Source organism: Anabas testudineus, chromosome 11 (assembly GCF_900324465.2).
Source record: "Anabas testudineus chromosome 11, fAnaTes1.2, whole genome shotgun sequence".
Taxonomy (NCBI): Eukaryota; Metazoa; Chordata; class Actinopteri; order Anabantiformes; family Anabantidae; genus Anabas; species Anabas testudineus.
Genome location: NC_046620.1, coordinates 14,519,883 through 14,540,152, shown reverse-complemented (window position 1 = coordinate 14,540,152; position 20,270 = coordinate 14,519,883). Strand labels below are relative to the sequence as shown.

At 41.1% G+C, this 20,270-nt stretch overlaps 1 protein-coding gene across 2 annotated transcripts; it reads right to left on the bottom strand.

Annotated features, from left to right (window-relative positions):
• Positions 1-890: 890 nt before the first annotated feature.
• Positions 891-19,629, bottom strand: ptp4a2b (protein tyrosine phosphatase 4A2b). 2 transcript variants are annotated; one of them, XM_026347739.1, is made up of 7 exons: positions 19,462-19,616; positions 5,326-5,618; positions 4,878-4,986; positions 4,698-4,790; positions 4,473-4,603; positions 2,746-2,820; positions 891-2,248 (listed from the first exon to the last, which is right to left on the bottom strand). In XM_026347739.1, exons 2-7 carry the CDS (start codon positions 5,328-5,330, stop codon positions 2,137-2,139), a joined length of 525 nt encoding a protein of 174 aa, XP_026203524.1. In that variant the 5' UTR covers positions 5,331-5,618; positions 19,462-19,616; the 3' UTR covers positions 891-2,136. The 2 variants fall into 2 exon arrangements, with proteins under 2 accessions (XP_026203524.1, XP_026203523.1); XM_026347738.1 differs by having other exon boundaries at positions 4,698-4,986; positions 19,462-19,629.
• Positions 19,630-20,270: the final 641 nt, after the last annotated feature.

The following is a 20,270-nucleotide window of genomic DNA, read 5'->3' as shown; positions in this document are numbered from 1 at the left end:
GATGCGTCTTTAAACCCCTAACTAAACACGTCTGTCTCTATTTAAACCGGTGAGTACTCCTGTCGTCTGCCGCAGGATATCAATGGGATAAATTAAAAACGTCTTTACAAGCAATTGGCAGGAGAGTGCTGCTTGCAAAACTTGCTTTCGCTTTTGTAATTGGAAAGCTGAATTAAAAACTGGGGACTTAAACTTTCATGGATTTCATAGTAGATGGCATTCAAATTCAAAGCAGGCTGTGCAGCATTGAACACAAGCTAATTTGTTTGTGGTTCTGCTACACTGTTGTAAGCACTGACAATAACTGACAGACTGTATCGGTGTCAGTGCTTATTCACTCAAAGAAAAACTCATTGTCATGTTAATGTATTGTTTCACTCTCAACAATTTAAATATCAGAAAAAAAAACATGTCTTCACTTCAGAGAGCTTGTGTAGCAAAATCGAGGACTGTGTCCTTTACCTTTGGACCTGTTAAGGTGTGTTGGCATGACGTGATTTAAACAGCAGAGGGGGCACTTTGACTAGGTTCATCTCACGCCTGGAGTCGTGATCACCAGTTGTGGTTGTGAGTCATTTCTCAATACCATGGTGTCCTGTGCCTTCCACGTGGTGCTGAGTCACTATCCAGTGGGGGGAAAAGGGACATGCAGGCCAGGCTTTGACAGACGGGCATAATGAGAACACGCAGCTTTTTATCACCGAGCGCAAGGCGATGGCACTGTAGCTCATTTTCAAAAACAGAAACAAAAGGACATTTAGCTATGATGAATCTACTGAAGACCTGGAAGGAGAAAGGCAGACGGAACAAAAACACTAACGGAGCACCTGCTGGTGTTCACAAAGTTCACAGGCATTTGTCCAGCAATATTAATGGTTAACTGATACAGAACAAGAGACGTGCTTATGCTTTGTATTTCAATTTATTTATCTTTAAAGAACCAATACGAATTGGGGATGTTTTCAAAATGGGTACAATGATAAAAAACTGACCATTTTCATTCTTCTCCACTTTGTCTTTCAGATTGGATCTTAGGCTCTGGGTGTATGAATGTATGCATATTTAGGGAAGTCCTATAATAGCCCCATTAGGGAGAGTGAAAGCAGGAGAAGTACCTGTTGTAGGAGATGTTACTCTTGTCCCCCCCCCCGTTTACCTGTCTGGATGAGCGTGTGTATGTGTATATGTAAAATGCTCAGCAGGGTTTGGTGGGCTTGTCTGAGGTGGACTGATTATTGCACTCCAACGAGATAAAAAAAAAAAAAACTAAAAAACTAAAAAAAACTAAACATGGCTCTCAAAGTATACAAAAAAAAAGAAAAAAAAAACAAAAAACTATTGGATAACAGAGTGTCCTTTCCCCTGCCAGACTCATAACCACCACACATAGCATATCTTGTGAATAAATATTGCAGACATCTTCAAACTCTGTGAACCCCTAAACTGAAAGTGACCGTAAGCAAGTGAAGGGTAAATTAAAAAACATTACTGCATTTTTAGGTGAACCTTGAGTTTTTGTGCAAAAATTATGAAAAAAAGGAAAAATAAAAGAATAGAGAATAGAGAGAATTAAAAAAAAAACACCCCAATGCCAAAATGGACAGTAACAATATGTGTTTAAAGTCTAAAAATGTTTTTTTTAAAAGTTACATTATTCTAGCCTAATCATATCAACAACTAATGGAAATAAAAATCTAAATATCATTTAACATTGCATCTTTTCATCACAATTGTTTGCGTAAAAAAAAAAAAAAAAAATTCACAAAATGGAAAACGTTATCCCATGATTACAACTGAAATAAAGGAAGAAAAAAAAAGAAAGAAAATAGAACAGGATGGACTTGAATTGAAAATAAAATTAAAATCGGGCCCGTGGTTGAACAGTATAACTGGGAGGCGGGCCTATCTGTGTGCTTTGACCTTCCATTCATTGGTTCGGCTGGTGGATCCCCAGATCTGGATTCATTCACTCGATCACTGGCTTGCTCTCTGATCAATTAACCATGACTCAGTGTTAACAAATCATCACAATAATTACTGATAGCACTCTCTCCATTTTTTTTTTTTTTTTGAAATCTCCCCTTATTGGAAGATACCCCACAAGATGTGCATAAGAAAGATGCACCGACAGGCAGCCTACTGCACACAGCAGTTGGGGCCGTTGGTATCCTTGAACCGCAGACGCATTTTGGGTCTGTATTTCTCGAGGTAAAGAAGCTGTTTGCAGTTGAAGGCTCCACGTCTCTTCCTGTGAGAAGCACAAATAAAAATGAAGGGCAGGAAATTAAAACAATAATATTCAAAAGAACACGCTAATGTAGGCACTATAGTCGTTATTGTAGTGATTAAAGAAAATAGCTCTACATTTTTAATGCATTAAGATCAATACCACTCTGATGAATTTAAAGCAACAGTTAGCTTAGAACAAACCTGACAACAAGGGAGAGCAGCTGAGTTGGCTCTGCCAAAAGACAACAAAATCTGCCTGCCAGCACTCACTAATTAACACATATCATTCTCGATTTATATATATATATATCTGTACAAATCACAAGATGTATAAAACAGTTTCTACAGTGAACTAGAGCAATAGATCCAAAAATGCTGAACCATTTATTCAACTCTGATCTACTATATGCTTTTTGCATGAACTTTGTTTCTATTTACACCAGTCACAACATTGACTTAAATAAGGTTCAGTCTTTATTGAAACCCTTCACACAGAGAAGTAGGGAGGCTACTTACTGCCTTATGAACTGCACAGCATCCTCATACTTCATCCCACATTCAATGAGGGCCAAGGCCACCAAGACTGGAGCTCTGAGAGGTAAAGAAATCCGGTGGACCAGTTCAAGGAGACAGTGAGGCGGAGATGGGAGAAAAAGAGAAGAGAATATTAAATGCCAAGGTCCACATGGTTCCATAGTAATATGGTGGGAGAGGGGGAGGAGGGGGTTTAAACCTGGGAAACCGGCCTGGGAAATCAACAGGGGTGCACAAGTTCACCGTTGCCCTGCTGGGGCACTGTGCTCACACCCTGAGCCTCACACTCTCACACACTCGCTCACACACGCGATAACTTACAGTAAGACAAACTTCTCCTTTATCACCAGAGTAGAGAGGATGAGAAAGAATGAATAAATAAATAGAACATCTTCTTTATCTTTATGGATCACTTGGCAGGTCAAATCTCAGTGCTGATACAGCATTTCTTTGGTGGGTTCTTTCTCAGCGCAAATTCATGAAGAAAAGTATGTGAGGGAGAAAAAAAAAATGACAGAAAGAAGAAGACAGAAAGAAACAATAGTGTGAAAGATGGGGTGAGAATACTGTTAAAGAAAGGACCAGAAACAACATCGCACATAGCTGCAGCCTCCCACACTGAGGGCCTTAACAGAATGTTGTGAAGTACATCAGACGCTAAGGCTGTGGAAAACCCTTATGACTGCAGTAAACAGAAGGAAGAAGAGATGAATTCAGAAAATGCCAGTCTAACCAATACTGGGAATTATACAACCTCTGGAATGCCGCAGCGATGCCAAATGCTGGAAGCCATTGAAAACTGATTGGCTTATTGTGACTTTGCGGTCAGGAAAGACATTTTCACACTAGCTTGCTAACGTCATGTCCTTCTGCCTTTTTGTTAACCCACTAATGTTGTTTATTCAGCGCGGTGCGTTTGTAATTTGCTGTCACATTGGTCTGTGAATATGACGGTGCATATCTGCACATGAAATGTGCAGTCGCATGACCAACAGACAGATCGCATGCAAAACGCAATCGCCTTTCCTTTCCGAGTCTGCAGAAGCAACAGCTACAGACTGTCACCAACGATAAGACGAACAGGCTGATTGTCTGTTTACAGAGCAATAACACGAGCAGGAAGAGAGGACAGCCTTTCAAGATACTGAATGAATCACCTGTGTGTATTTCAAATGAGTCACGCAAGAGCAGGGACAGAAGTAGATGTACAGTGTATCATGTTTAGCCAAATCTAAGCTGTGCAGCCAACACTGAAGAAGCAACAAGTGGTACAAAGACAGAAGGAAGATTAAACAGACTTATTTCCATACACTCGAATAAGTGAAGTGAAACACTGTTTCTGTGCTGACTCTTACAGGTGGTCTGCATCTCTCTGAAGTCACTTTACTGAAGGGGACATGAAATAGACCCTGGTCTAAAAGACCAAAACAGCAGCGTCACACTGATAACACCAGATAATACTAACAGGAAAAGGAAACACGGGATGAGAGATTAGGTCATATGGGGCAGCATTACACAGGAGAGAAGCTGATAGTTTGCGTGCAGCTTCCTCCAAATCGATGTTAGATGGAAAAAAGACAAGATGTTTGGGGTAGCCTGCTGCTTTTGTGACTCAAGATTGTGGTTAATTGGGTAAATAGCAGAGGAGAACAGTACAGATTCAACAGTGGATTAGTCACAACGCTTGACAAACACAGCTAGCCACTCACCGGCCAAGCCCTGCCACACAGTGCACAGCAATGCAGCAGCCAGGTTCCTCTCGAAACTTGGTGTTAACCAGCTTGAGCCAGTCATCCACAATCTGAGTGGGAGGAGGGGCACCATCATCGAAGGGCCAGTCCTACAGTAGAGAAAAGAGAGTTTTAGGCTGGAAAGGATAAAAAAAAATATCATAGGGAAGGCTGCCACAAATGTGCATGTGACTGACAACTCACCAGGACTTTTATCCCTTCCTTCTCTACTGGAGCCTTATCATAGGTGGCATCACACACTCTAACCAGCGTGTTCACCTCGAACTTTTTCAGCTCCTGGAAGACATCAACCAAGAGAGGATGTGAAGTAGAGGAACAAACACACAGACACACAACGATACAGAAAGGCAGATGAGGACATACCTCGGTGAACTTGTTAAGCGTGGCATTGGTGGGGTTGTGGGTGATGAGGAACCTCATACACTCGTAGGCAATCTCGACTGCAGCGGGGCGGTTCATGTTGGCGAGACGGCTTAAAAAAACAATTACAATACAATACTCTTACAAAACAAAAGCGACTTTTGGCTCAGAAGTCAGCAAAGACTGCTAGGTGACTTATGTATTCAGGAAAGGGTAGAATAAATAAAAATGACAACACATGTAGGATGGTTCAGGAAGATAACAGGTGTTCAACTATGGGATGATGTACACAGAGAAGGGAACAAAAAGGATAAACTAGTCCACAGTACTTCGCGATGTAAAAAATTAATTAACAGAAAACCAAAAAAAAAAAAAGGATTTGGAATTTAAAAAAAAAGGAAAAAAAGAAAAATGATGAAGAGACTATCCAGGAGTCATCCAATCAGTTTACCCCATTCAGGAGAGCTGTTTGTGATTGGCTGTTCAAGGAGAAAGTGGAAAGCAAAGGTTTTTCGTATTGGTTGGGACAGGGCAGGGCAGTCGGGCCAAAGACTACGCAGTATCCCAGTGGGCCTTCGGAAGAGTCAGCAGTTCCTACTGTGCTGGCAGTCAGGGAGGTTTCTGGGTGGCGTAGTCCCTTGGGGGGCGGCCGATTCACTTCTCCACAGAGGTGAGGTGCTGTGCCTGGCAAAATTCTCCGCTCACACACGCCATATAGGTACGGCTCAAGTCAACACAGAAACCCTGCGAAGACAGAACGAGGTGCAGACAGTTACGATTTGTTGATATGGACAGCGGGATGTCAAAGAGTCCAACTTTCCAACTGTAAGAACCATTATTAATTAAACAACAGACGAGTTCAAACAGCAACTGTGGATTTTATAGAATTTAATAACAAGAGGTAAATTTAGGTCATAGGTTTATTGTCATTACAATAGATGTATCTTGTTAGATTAGCTCCAAATCAACAGGCTTCTTTAACCAGTTTCAGATCTGGGCTTTAATTTGAATACTTAATTTATGAATCCTCAGCCCTGCTCTGAACTTTCACAGTATAGTCCTGTTATCCACAATCATTTTGTCAACCTGTGCTCACTCCCGTCTTCTTGGTTGACTGAAACACAGTCCACGGTACTCTCAAAGCTGTGTTAGCAATGGCAGAAGACAGTTGTATCCTAAGATTTTATGTTTTATTAGACTGGTCTTCTTCAAAATTTTCAGCTTTCAGCATCTGCAAAACTACATTCAAGAACTTGCCATCTTGACAGTTTCATTTTTAGCCTCAGTTTTTATTCTGTTATAAACTGACTACAACTTTGTATTACTTCACAGTGGGTTCACCACCGGTCACCACAATGGAAAACGTATGGAGCACGCGCGCGCACACACACACACACGCTTCTCAAGGCTGTCTGGCTGGCCAGGTAATGTCTGGTCTGTGACTAGTCAGAGTAGAGAGTCAAATTGTGCCAAGTCTTTGACAGTCTAAACCCAGCCGCCACAAACTGACTGGAACCATCTCAGAGCAACAAAAGAGGGGAGTCAGAAGAGGAAGGAGGGGAAAAGGGAGACTAGAGGGAAAGTGGATGACAAGAGCTGGCTATTACTATGCCAACTACTTACCAAAGTAGTGGGAGGGAAATGAACAGAAAGGGCTTGGACTTTAGCACGGTGTCACAGGCAGTAGTCACAAGGTGAGGATTACAAGGTGGGCAAAGCTTCAAACAGCATTTCAATCCCACGCTCCCTCTTTTCACCTCCTTGATACTGACAAGACTCTCTGTTCCCATTTCACTAAATCAAATACTTAGGATATTTAACTTAAGTGTATGATCGTATACACCTGTTTTATTTTGCCTCTCCACCCCACCTGCCTAGTTTCTAGTTTGGCTGAAAAGAAGAAGAAAAAAAAAAAGCCACAGACATTTAATTTTTGCAACCCATGGCTACTCTTCAAAACCACACCAACTCACTGTCACTTATCCCCTCAGTTAAATGCCAACCTCAGAGTCACTGTCAAAGAGATGTATCAACCCACTCTTCTCTCTAAAATTTCTTTCCACCTCGCTATTTTTCATACTTGGTAACAGTGACAAGGGCACTCAAAACAGTCTAGATTTCTTTTTCCCCCCCTTGTGTGATGGCCGAAATCCTATGTGACGCCTTTAATTACTGCCTCTGAGTAGTACTAAACACAATGTGGCATTACTGCATGCAGACTTATAAAGCCTGGACAAAGGTAACCAGACTTTAAAAGCTTTGTTTGCATCAGTCTCTAATCCTGGAAAATTTGAAAGGATGGACAGCGGGCGGGAGCGGGCAGTTAAAATGTGCTTAAAGAAGAGCAGACAGTTAAGACAGACTGAAACATAGAGGAAACGGTGAAGAACAGAAGAGCCAGCAGACGCACCAAGGACACCACAATGACAGCTTATGCTAAAAGATGAAAAGCAACTGGAATGTGGAGGGTTGCCCAGATGCACAAAGTGACTTCATGCTGACTGGGTTTTAAATGCAGCCAACACCAGGCTTACCAAGAGGCAAAAACACTATTTCATAGTTAGCAGTACCATACACGAACAGAAAAGCCATGCTAGATTGAAATCATGAGCAGTGGCAGCATCAGTGTTGCACAGCGTGCAGGTGGAATAGGACAAAGCTCCAAGACAATCTGTATTCACTGCACTGCACTGATGAAGACAGAAAGAAAAAACACACGCGCTAATATGCATGTCTGGTTTAATAGTCTACTGTTTTGATAAGCAGTTTAAGCAGACAGACAGAATTCATGTAATTTCCCTGACTGAAAAAAAACCAGACTGAAGATGACTGAAATCTAGGTCTCTCTTCTTGAGCAAGCTTGTCAACAGAGAAGTGAGTACACTGTGGTAACATCAGGCCTGCCACACAACTTGCCAGCTTGCCATCACAGCACTGTCGGGAACACATGCAAATCATTCTGAAATTTGCACACTAGTTCTGCAGTTACACACATGCAGGAAAGACCAAACAAACACACATGCGCATGCACATCAGAGTTGTCTGTAGAAGCAAATACATGTGTAACCACACAGGAAACAAGAAGCGCTGTGTATAAAAGACTTAAAAACTGAAGTCTGACATCGAGTCAGCACCCTCCAGCAGAGTCAAACGTGAATAGGTGATATGCCATTACTTTAGTAGTTAACTGTAGTGAAACAAGTATGACAATTCATACAATAATGTATGGCTACAACTAATAAATGTTTTAAGTATAGATTCATCTGCGGATTGTTATCTCAATTAATATTACCTTTTCTGTCCAAAAACCAGTACAAAATCCAATGATACTCAGAGGATTATAACAGAAGACTAAGATTAAATCAAACATTCACATTTGATGACATAGGACAACCAAGTTTTAGCATTTTTGCTCTAAATTTAATTCAATTTGAATTTGAATTACCTCACTTCTTCACTCTAAGTGACCAATTTTAGTCTTTGGACTAATAGATCACTTTTTCGGAGGTAAATGCGATTTGACCATCCTTAAAATCAAGCTAAAAGTAGGTATGAAATGTAAAAAACAAAACCTGAATCAACGTACAGCATCCCATCATATTACCGTCAAATTGTTATAAAGTATGAATTGAGTGCATTTGGGTTCCCATCTATGCCTAAGTATATATACTAAACTGGGAGAAAGGTCACTGAGAAAAAGAGAGGCCCACGCAGTGGCCAGAGAAAGCTCCCTTGGTACCCTATTCCTCGTCACATGAGGGTGGTGGTGGGGGGGATGACTTGAGTTGATAGGGAGAACTCCCTAAATCAACTGGCTTCTTTCAGAAATCTCCTATAGTGACTAAGGAGAAAGAACAGAAGGTGAGTGAGCAAGATGGGAAGTGTAAGAGAGCAGGGAGTGAAAGTACTAGTTGATAAGGACCCTGGTATCTGAGAACAGAAAGGGACAGGCAAACCTAAACAGGTGATAAAGCTGAAAAAGAATGGGAACCAGGCCCTGGGTGTCCTCCAAATGTTAATTCATCATTTTTAGGTGATGGAGCTGTTCATTATTACATTTGTATGGTAGTAACCTTATATGATTTAATATTTTCCATTGAGAAAGCTTGTAACGGCAAAAATAGATTGCAAGGAAGTAGTGAGGTTATCACAGCTAAAGTGCATGGAGAGAGATAGAAGAGAGAGTCGAAATCCTAATTGAAAGTCTTTCACTGCATTATTACAATTTTAATGCCATGGCATTCTATAATTGTGGAGTCACTGGGTGCTTCTGCAGTCACCTTACATGTGTTAGGTACCCTATCACCACCCTTAGAATATACAGAACATACACTATTCACACTATGTGCAGTGCAGATAGAAGAGATGTCCTCTGTGTCCTTTAAGATTAGGTGTCTGCTAAAAGGCAATCTGCAAGAAGTTGCTAGTGTTGGACTGCTTATCACATGGGCAAATTGTTGTTGAGGAGAGCTGCCATTCAGGGTGCACGATGATTGGGAGTGCTTATCCAACTAAACCCCTAACCTGCATGTATTTGAGTTAATTACTCTGAGTGTCCTCAAAGTCTATAAAAGTGAAGTAACAGAAAGAGAAAAGTAGACCCAACAAGTACATCAAGTAAAGTTACATTAAATAACAATTGCAACTGCACTGTCAGCTCATAGACTACATACAGACAGTGGGAAAAGCTTCAAATTAAACTGATACATCCTTTGTATGACTTCCGTTAATGGAATGTATGTAATGTTACAAGCATTGTGGCCGACTCAAATAAAGTTTAGCCTGTTCGCTTCAATCTGTGTGAATGTCTGAGCAGCTCAACCTTCCTGTTCAACCGACGGAGGTGAGAAAAGAAGAAACTTTGATACAAAGTAAGAGTAAAGTCAGATCTCCTTTCATTTAAGCCAATACTGATCCTATAAATTTTGCCTTAATTAGCCCTGACCCTGTTCCTTATGATCGGCTTGGGACATCTCCAGTAGATGGTTATGATTTTAACTCGGGTAATATATTTGCCACAAGTAAAAGACGCTTCTTAAAATAGAAAGAAAAATACACACAAGCAAATGAGCCCAAATGTCTGGATAATGAATACACAGGGCATGGTGGCAAAATGTCCAACCTTTACATAAAAGATGGAATGTGTGAGTCCATCTTCTTCCCCCCTTGCGAAAGATGTTAGGATTTCATGCAACCCTGTCTGGTGGTCTGAGGTTGTGCCTGAGTCTCGCTAATGTTTTGTCTGGAGCCAGACTGGGCACGACCATACTGTACTGCCTTGAAGCAGCTGGAGGGCTAATTTGCTGTGTGGGAGCCAAGTCAAGGAGCAAAGGGTGCGCCTGTCATCCATGGCAAGATGGACAGTGAGAGGAGGCAGGAGGGCATGAGGGAGGAAGCCCTATTCAACTTCAAGTGAGAGCAGCGTGGACTGCACAAGAAAGATAAAGGTCCTGACATGCTTGCCCAACACGCCCACATGCTTGCTACACCCACTGGAAATATTTCTCCTTTTAGTGTCTGATTGAAACCATTTACTCAGGCTACACACATTCATAAAAAACACATACACACATTGTATAAATACAAGGTGACGGAAGCATTTTCCCTTTAGCTGTCTGAAACCACTGACACTAGCAATCAAACTTAAAGGCACCATAAAACAGTGGGAATAGAAATGGGGCTAAGTGTCACAGAAGCATGTCTTCATTCCTGTGGCCTCTGCAAGTGCCAAATAGGAGATAACTGATATGCTTGGAAATGTCTAGGAGTGCAGGGACGAAGCAATAATAGCAAAATGAAAGCTGGTAAGATGTGAAGAAAACCCATGAAGAGGACATAACACTGGATAAGCAACATTAAACAAAAGAGGCCGCGCCAAAAAAGTGAAAGGCAAGCAAAAAAGTTGAAGCAAGAGTTTGTCTGTGACTATAGTTGAGATAAAGCAGAATATCACACCTGCCCAATGGTCCAGCTGGTTCCTTGCAATGACGTCAATGCTGTTGATAGGCTTGGTGGGCAGATCTCAATTCAAATGGCAGCTGTGCTCAAACTAGTAGCGTGCTCACACCAAAAAGATAGGAAGAAACCACTATTTATTCGTTTTAAGCAAGTGCTTAGATATGACGAGATAAAACTGTAACCCTATATAGTGCTGTTAACTCTCACACATGCCCACTTTCATAGTTTAAACACTCACTAAGATTCCAAATAGCGAGTACTAAACTGTGTGCTCAAACTCAAAGTGCAGAACGAGTTGCATTTGGTTAGGTGTGAAAGTTGGTGCCAAATTTGAGCAACAGTCAAACATTCAGTGTTGTCGAAAGGCAACTGAACTTGCTTTAAGTTCTTGAAGACGTTTCCTCTTTCATCCAAAAGGCTTGATTAGAACTGATAACCATGACTTGGAGGACTGAGAATCTTCACAGACAATTAGACAAACAGTCTCTGGTCCATCTCAGAACAGTGCCATGGGACAACCAAGATCTGCTGTTATCATGTTATGATAAAACAAAACCTATTACTCTTTGATTGCATTGATCGTTGCAGGAAGTTTACTTTCATAATATTATTCAATGTGTGGTCTTAAGACCACAGAAAAAAACACAACAGGTGAAAGCCTACTCGGCTATGAAAAACCAGAAAACAGTCTAGTGTGAAGGTGCAGCTGCATAACAAAATTGGCCCAAACATCTGGCACGACCGGGTTTCTCCTTTTGCATGTCAATGGGATCCAAATAAGAGTATTAAAATGCAAATGAGTTAACTACTCCCAAGCCGCACATTCTGGTTCCTTTGAGAGTTTAGCAGGAGAAATAACTCCAGATGCATTATTTCTGCAGGTAGCAAAAACAATGCATCAAAATGACACACCCAATTGTTTCTTAAGCTGCCTCTTCACATTTATACAGACATGCTGGCATACACAGGTACTTCACCAAAATTTGGAAGAAGGGTCCATTTTGAGGCTAGCTGCAGGGTCACAATAGACCCTTCTCCTGTTTGTGCCTTCATATACAGAATGATAAGTGGGTTATGGGTATCACAGCTGTATTCAGCAAACAGTGCACATATAAGGGAAGTAGTGTGCACAACACTCTCTCAACATCAGTCATGCTTGAAAACACACAATAACAGACAGACAGGCATAAAAGCAAAAACACACGCTAACAACTATTATAAGCTACACCAATTATGCTGCTACTCCATTTTCGAGCCTCAAACATTTATCTTGTGTAAGAAGCAAGACATTAAAAACCCTAGGCATGCCAGGACAAGACAGGATTGAGAGATGGAAACTTGTATGTAAATCCAAACTCCAGGAAAGATCCTAAACTGTTGCTGTGCCTCGTGCACACTCCTGGGATTTGCAAACATGTGCCTAAGGCTTAAAAAGATACTTCAAGTCAGTAGATTCTGTGTGGCCTCATGCTTTGTTGACTGAATTTTGATAACATGCCCACCTTTGGGTTTCTGAGAATAAGTCATGCATGGGAGATCATTCATTCATTCTTTCTTTTCTAAGAACAGCATCCTTACCTTACTTGCCAAGTGCATTACAACTGTGTGGGGGAACACTGCCACCATTACCAGCATCTTGACTAAACCTTAGACTCCAGATTACTGTTTGGTTTAAAGAATGTAGTATTAAAATGTATAGTTTCTCTACACCGCAACAATTTAACTTATTTTATCTGTGACTCCACTATTCTATAAAGTACCATGACTTTTTAAATCTTGGAAAGACTTCTGTTTACAATAATACATGATAAAATCTAAAATCCATCCAATTTATACAAGTCATGCCTGTTGAGATCATGTCTCTTCAAAAATATTAGGCAAATACTGCCTTTATCATTTAGAAAAAATTATTAGTGGAGCATTTACACTCATGCGTTTTGTATGCATTATCCGGGGTGAGTATATACATATGAATAGCTAATTCAACTAATCCATTTTCTTAACTGTGATGTAAATAAGAACCCTGGTTACCCTAATGAGGAATTAGGCCACCGATTCTTCTCTGCCATGCATATGTGTAACAGGGCTTTTAATTGGCTTTTTACAAGTGCTGTTCATGACAAAAGACTGCACACAGGAAAATTTGCAGATTGAAGTGGCTAGATAAAAACAGAGATAGTTACAGCGACCAACAATAAAACTGCAATTAACACTAACTACCCTGGAGAATTTCAAAATAAAAGTTTGTTTTCACAAAATAAAAAAATTGTCAGATTTTGTTCAAATCTGACAGTTCATGCTGTTCAAGGAGCTCTGTCGTCTCTGCCCGTCTTTCTCTCAATGCAATGTCAGTCTACTCTGACACACAGCAAAAATAAAAGTCTGTTAAAGTAAGTTAAAAACCACGCTTCCAAAAAGAAGACCCTCAAGATATACATACCCCCCATGGTTGGCAGTTCTACTTTGGAAAACCACAGAGAGAGGCATTTCTATAGTGGAAGACAGCGCTGTACTCAAAAACTCAAATGTGGTGATAGAGCCACAAATACTTAACAGCGTGCTTGTGGAATGCCTGTAAAACTGTGTCGGCCAAAAATGTTTAACAGCTACAGAATTAACACAAAGATCTTGCACCTCTGACAAAACCAAATTGGTAACAGTAAGAGTATATGAAGAAAACTTAATCAACGAATGCCTTTTGCACTTGCTTGTAAAGCGCTTGCGTGGGTGTACTGTATTTGATCAAGCCTAGAAATAGGCTGCTGGTAGAGAATGACCCTCAATAAATGCAACATTACAACCCAACAGATGCCTACAAGTTGAATTCCTACAGTCACAGTGGAAGGGTGTATTGCTTCACCACATCACATCAGTACAGATGCCCCTCGCAGCGAAAACAGTAAAACCTACCTAAACATATTCAACAAATTGAAGTGTTTGGACTATTGTACTGCCGAACAATCGCAAAGTTGCAACAAGTTCAAAATCAATCCTTTCCAACTTCAGAACTGAGACAGCAAACCCATGATACAAGATGGTAAATGCTGCTGTAATGTGAGCGTATTTCTGCATTTACTTCATTAGTTCCTCTGATCACTCACTGTATTCCTATCTATAGTGGCACATGCTGTTGTGTGTGGGTGTGCACTTAACAATGCATAATGTATTTGTTGTACTGTTGATTTTTAGCATATGTGCTTACCTGTGTGGTGGTAAGCTCGCCGCCCTCAGTGTGTGAAACTGAGGTTTAAATCCCAGCTGTGGCCTACCTCCAGTAGGGATCCTTAGGCAAGAGCTCCTTACACCTCCAAGAACCTGACTTTGCCTTGTACCTTGTATCTCACTTGTAAGTCGCTTTGGATAAAAGTGTCTGCTAAATGACTAGATGTAAGTGTACAAAGCCTATGTTTGCTGTGTCATTAGACTTATTGTAGTTTATGTTCAGATCGGGGGAAGCTAATTATTTATCTAAAAATAAGAATTAAAAAAATAGCCTGCTAATGCGGATGGAGGTAAAAGAATATCTAACCTCCCTGATTTTCATGAACAGAAGACAACTCCCTGCACACGCACTCACATATGGCAAAGCCCACTTATCATCATACTATTCTGAAGTCTCTGAGTGAGCACAGATAAACAGCATGACGATCAAAGGCCTCTGATAGCGCTTAAGGGGAGGGCCAATGGGGACAAGGACTGATCCTTCTCTGGAAAGGACTGAAAGAGACCAGGGCACAGTACCTTAGAAATAGGAGTGAAAAGAGGGAAAACATAACAGAACAAAGGCGTGTTCTGTCCTTGCTGTGGCCTACTTGCACTTTTAATCTCACTTTACACAAAATTAAATCAGCATCTGAACAATCAAATTTGAAAGAGAAGCAAATTCAGATATAACACTGACATTTGACTAGAATTTGAATAGGGATTAAATGTGAAAACAAAGGAAAATTGATTCTCTGCTGACAAAAGGAGCAGAAAAAGTAAAATAGGCTCTCAACAAAAACCAGGGTTCCTGCCGGAACAAGCACAGGCAGTAACTATAACTGTACTAGCTGTTACTATATATTTGTGACTGTTTTAAGATACCAAATGTACCAACAATATTACCACAAGTATGTCCATACATTTTGAAATTGATGTGAGGATATTTGTAAAAGGTCACCGGCTACTACAATTTGTGTAAGAGTAATTACAACCTGTAATTGTAGCCACTAATGACAACAACTGACAGAAACAGCTTTGTACAAAGTTTTACATTGTGTGCTAAAGTTTGCACAATGATATGAAGCACTCAAATCACTAAATGCAATGCTTATAAAACTGAACAGTTAAGTAACATATGAACTAAGCCACATGACACATGTAAGGCATTACCAGTGTCTTAATAGCTGTCTATATTTACGTGTATCACAACTGTTGATAGTTTCACAACTATTTTTTACTTTGAGCTGGAATATAGGTCAGTGGAAACATATTTAGCCACGCCAGAGGTAGTTTGCTAAATATTCTCATCAAACAATACTAAATTCAGCTCTAGGACGATAGCCTAAACACACACATATCATGATAGTAAGCCACACCTGTACCCGTTTACCAACACGTTATTCAAGCATGGACAGCGTGTACTTAAATTGCTTTTTAACAAGAATTTAGAAAGTAACGCAACAATCTGCACAGCTATGCAGATGATTAGTCACATACAAAACAAGGTGTTCCTTCCACATTCCAGTTCAAAAAGGCAGCCACTTCCTGTGAAGATGCACTACTTTCAAAATGTTCTTGTATGAAGATCTATCTGTATTGTGGGTCAAATGCCAGAGTCAATTTACAACATCTGTAATCAACCTCAAAAATAATAATCTGCAAATTTACATTAGTCTAAATTGAAAACAAGTTCCTGGACCAGCTGTTTGAAACTAAGCAACAGACAGACACCAACAAGATAATGCCTGCTCACATTTTATTAAGAGGTGCAGTCTCCCACTGTGACATCAATTCTTCTGACATTTGGAAACTAACTTGGCCCTGTGACAGCAGTATCACGGGATGCCTGTTGCCATATCAACAATTATCTCAGCGGTAGCAACAAGTGCTCCTGTAGGGAATGTTGGTGTCCCTTGTGAAGAGATCAGAAAAAAGAGCAAGGGGGCTCTCTTTCAACATTCACAGAGCTAAGCTAAAGCAACAGCAGAAGGAGCAGCCTTGGCAAGAATCTGTGTTCATAATATATATTGATCAATGCCTTAAAACCTATGAAGTCCAGCTTTCTTACAAGAAGCATAAAACATACTATACAATCTCAGACAACTGTTAGCAAATCTTTTATGGCTACAATGAACACATTATTTAGAGGCTATGTTGTGAGTGGCTGTCAGGCATTTTGCATCACAATAAATGTGTTTAATAAGCTGCTTAACAAAAATAAAGAAAAAGCCAACTCCACTGAGAAACAACAAACTGGCTATGCAACAGGGAAAAACAGCCGGTTTGTTTGTGTTCAACAACCCAGCACTTTCTACATTATAGCTCTTCAAATCCAGAACACTAGATCAGAATCAGCAAAGGTGAGCTTCGACGTACGCCTACAACAGCAGCTCTAATAACAATAACAACACCCTTTACTATAGCATGCTTTGGCAAAGGAGTGTGTTTTTCCCTTCTAACTGTAGCTCTGGCCGCTGTAGCTGGACAAAGTAGCTGTAAACACTATCAACAAAGGAAGATCCTATTCCTACCTGTTGCTATCGTTTCAGTAGGCAGCCTTGCAGCAGAATCTACAAGAGGTGCCACAATCTGTCAGACACTGCCAGTGCTACAGAGTCTGTGCCTTTGCTTTATTCCAGCACTGTGGCAACAACAGTAAACGAACACCATGAACACCGGCACATGATTCATTAAAGTAACACACAAGATGCACATAGTTACTAATGCATAAGTATATATGGCTTTTCACTTGATGGTTTGAAATGAGAAGGGAAATGTGTGGGCACCTAATCCTAGCTTTCCACTTTAGGCTGATTTCAACACAGCAAAACTGCCTTGGAGCCAGGGATCTTCGAAAGCAAACACATAGTAAAACCAAAGCTTGTGTTCCATTTTCACCACAGCCAAACACCCAGGGGCGTAACTGGATTTTAAATTGGTCAAATCTGTTAAGACAGTCACTGTGGAATGGACCTCTTCAACTTTACCTTTCAACACTCACAGCCACCCTGTGGTTAGATGGGCTGAATGCCAGCAGGCTACAACACAGGTATTCTTCTCCCACAGTAACTCTTCTTGGTATCATGTTACTGTACACTGCACTCGCCTTTCACATTTATGGTAAACAAGGCTGAGAACTCCCCTACTTATCTCATTGCATTTGTATGCCACCTGAAGAAAGAGGAACCCCCATTTTGGTGTAGAATAGCAAGTAAGCTCTATTTACGCATATCATCACACTTCAACAATTCCAATTCCTCATTAGCAGGGCAAAAGAATGAAAAGGTTATATGTTACCGCTTGTTCTAGATACAAAGCAGAAATAGCGAAAATTACAATAAAGGTGAATGTAGGCCGACTATTTTGGCAAACTAAAATATCACCAAGTGGTGTATATCAGTGCTTAGGCAGCAATGGAGGGTCAACCTTGATGTTTTGTAAGAAAAAAGCAACACCACTCATGGAAAATGAATTAGACATACAGTGTACCATCTCCTAAGATGCTCCCACTGTACAGGCTGCAAGCCCTGCTCTAAGTGGACAGAGTGAAGCTATGCTATTTCTGGGCTGGACTGTGCGGGCCATCATGTGTCAATTAGCAATAACATAAAGCAGGTCGCCAATATGAGTGACCTACTTCTGCAATAAAGGTCTCAGACAATCGCGAAGACGCATGGAACTGTGTCAGTCTTTCGTAAAAAACGGCAGTTGTTTGCATTACCCGCAGTGGCACAGTTATGCGATTTACATCCGAAAATAATTACAAGGATATCTTCTTCTATTGTACATAACCTTTGTTTGCTTTGATGACTACATCTTATTTTTCTATACTCTCTACACGCAAGTTAGGTCACCTTGCAATGACTCATATGCAGAAATGTATAATTACCTTACCTGTTACACTAGTTACTTATTGACTCATCCAGCCACGTTTGACTGTTCAACGCCGTTGATCTGAATGAGCTGGCCAGCTACAGCTGATTGTACACAGACTGCAGACTGAAACTATTGGAAGGTCATAAACTGAAAAGTGACATGCATGGGAATGTGCTGCGGCCTTTACTGTCACAGCTGCTCTACTCAACTTCCTCCCAAAGTGCATTTCCTCATTTCACCTCAGCCCACATGGCTAAATGGTTCGGTGCTTTCTGTTTTGGGAAACCAGAAGAGGGTAAATTATAAACATGCCTTATTCCAGTGTTAGCTATATTTTCACACCGAAGCCTGACGAATGCAGTGAGTCAAACCCGGCTTGTGAACAATAAAGACACCAGATTGAAAAACGCAATGAGGGGACCGGGGAGTGCATAAAAAGCAGCAGGCATGAAGTATGTGGTTACTATCGACGTCCTGTTGCTGTTATAACACTATTCTGGCATGTGGCATCAAATAAATAGGTCGACCATAGTGTGGGACAAAATTTGTCACAAAGGGCGGAAGGCACTTACCGCTAAGCTAGCTCAGCCGCCATCTAGCTAAGTTACCGCTAGCTCGTCACTACTACCGACGTCTGTCGCGACCAGCACAGAACCCAGAATAGCTGGACAATACTGAAAGAAATCACAGTCCGTGGTTATATGTTAACGTTAAGCTAAACATCTACATGATGTCACTGAGGTGAAGGTTGGCCAAAACACTGACTGAAACGTTACTCAAGCAATCGTTAGGTTAAATATTGTCCAAACAGAAACCCCAACCTTTGCCGATATCCCAAGAGCTCGTTGTTCGGCTAACGAACCTTAGCCCTTGCTAATGAAACTGCACACGATGTTATGCTTGGATAATAACACTGCGTTATAAAACACCCCAACGGGTTGTTTTCCCACATACAACACAAAACAACCCAAGCATGTCGATGTAAGCCAACAGTCACAATCTTAGCCAGAGACGTGCCTTTATTCCTCTACGAAATAGCCGTAGCCATAACAAAGCTAATGCTGCTACATTAGCTAGCAGGCTAGCTCTGCTCCGTAGTCTGGTTGTTCCTGCAACTAGCTCTTCCCGTTTAGTAACTAGTCCAGAAATGAGCCAGTACTCGTTACTTTATAGGTAACTAACACGAGTGTGTGCGACACCGTCTGACAAAACAGACATTGATAATCGTAACACGGTTTTGAACCGTGTAGCTAACGTTTGTATCCAACGTTATAACTAGCCAGGAGCTGCTCTGTGCGTAATGGTAACGTGGCTACAAGGTGATTGTTCTATTCAGCCAGCCACTCGTGTCACTTACTTTAGCTCTCTCGTGTTGTGCTAGTCATCTAACTGAGTTAATATCTAACCCAACTTTTACTCGGGCTCTTATGGATCTGTGGAGTTGTAATCGTGTGTGACCACAGATGAGGGGGGGGGGAGGAAAAAAAGTTCCAAGGTGCCACCGTTTTAGTTCGCTAGCCTAGCTTAGGTTAGGTTATGAACTACTTACAAAGAGCAGGATCAACATTGAAATCCCGTGACTACCCCAGAGAAAGCGGAGGGAGTGCAGAAACCGCTGTCAGGACGCCTTTTTCGTTCCTCTTCAATGTGGCAGCTTCAATTCTCCTCGGCGGTCGGGAACTGTTGTCGAGGAGGAGCCTCCTCCGTTAGTCGCCACCTTCAGATCCGGTCGGAAAGACGAACCGTGAGCGATGTTGTCTGAGCAAATGTCGTTTCAGATGGGGTCGATTCAGACAAGGCGCACACATTGAGGTGACGATTGGTAGCCTTTAAACACAAGCCACACATTTCCAGGAAAATTAAACAAATAAATCGTTTCTTTGCGGATGTTTCCTACTACATTGTGCGCACCAGAGATGTGCACACGATAGTTTATAGCGTTTGGGAGATTAGGATATGTCGGATAAGCGTTGTGGAATATGTTTGCTTCTGACAGCAGTTTATATTGAGAGGAGCAACAACACTAGAATAATCTAAATGGCTCACCAGAGTTCAACCCACATGTTTGATGCGCGTTTTTTTTTTTTTGCTTACTGTAGCAAAGTATGACTCACGTCCAAAGTATTCATGCATTATTTATCTATTAATTGTATTAATGTACATATTAAGACAGCAGTTGTTACTTTTTTTCTCCCTCTTCTGAAGTAGCTAAAGTGCATTTGTGACTTTACCGGGATCACTTGAATGCAGCATGGAGGGTCTGGCGTCAGAATGGCGTAAGAAGAATCCGGGTGCGCGATGACATTCACCATGGTGACGACAGTTCCAGAAAATAAGCGCACGATATCATCCCTCGGC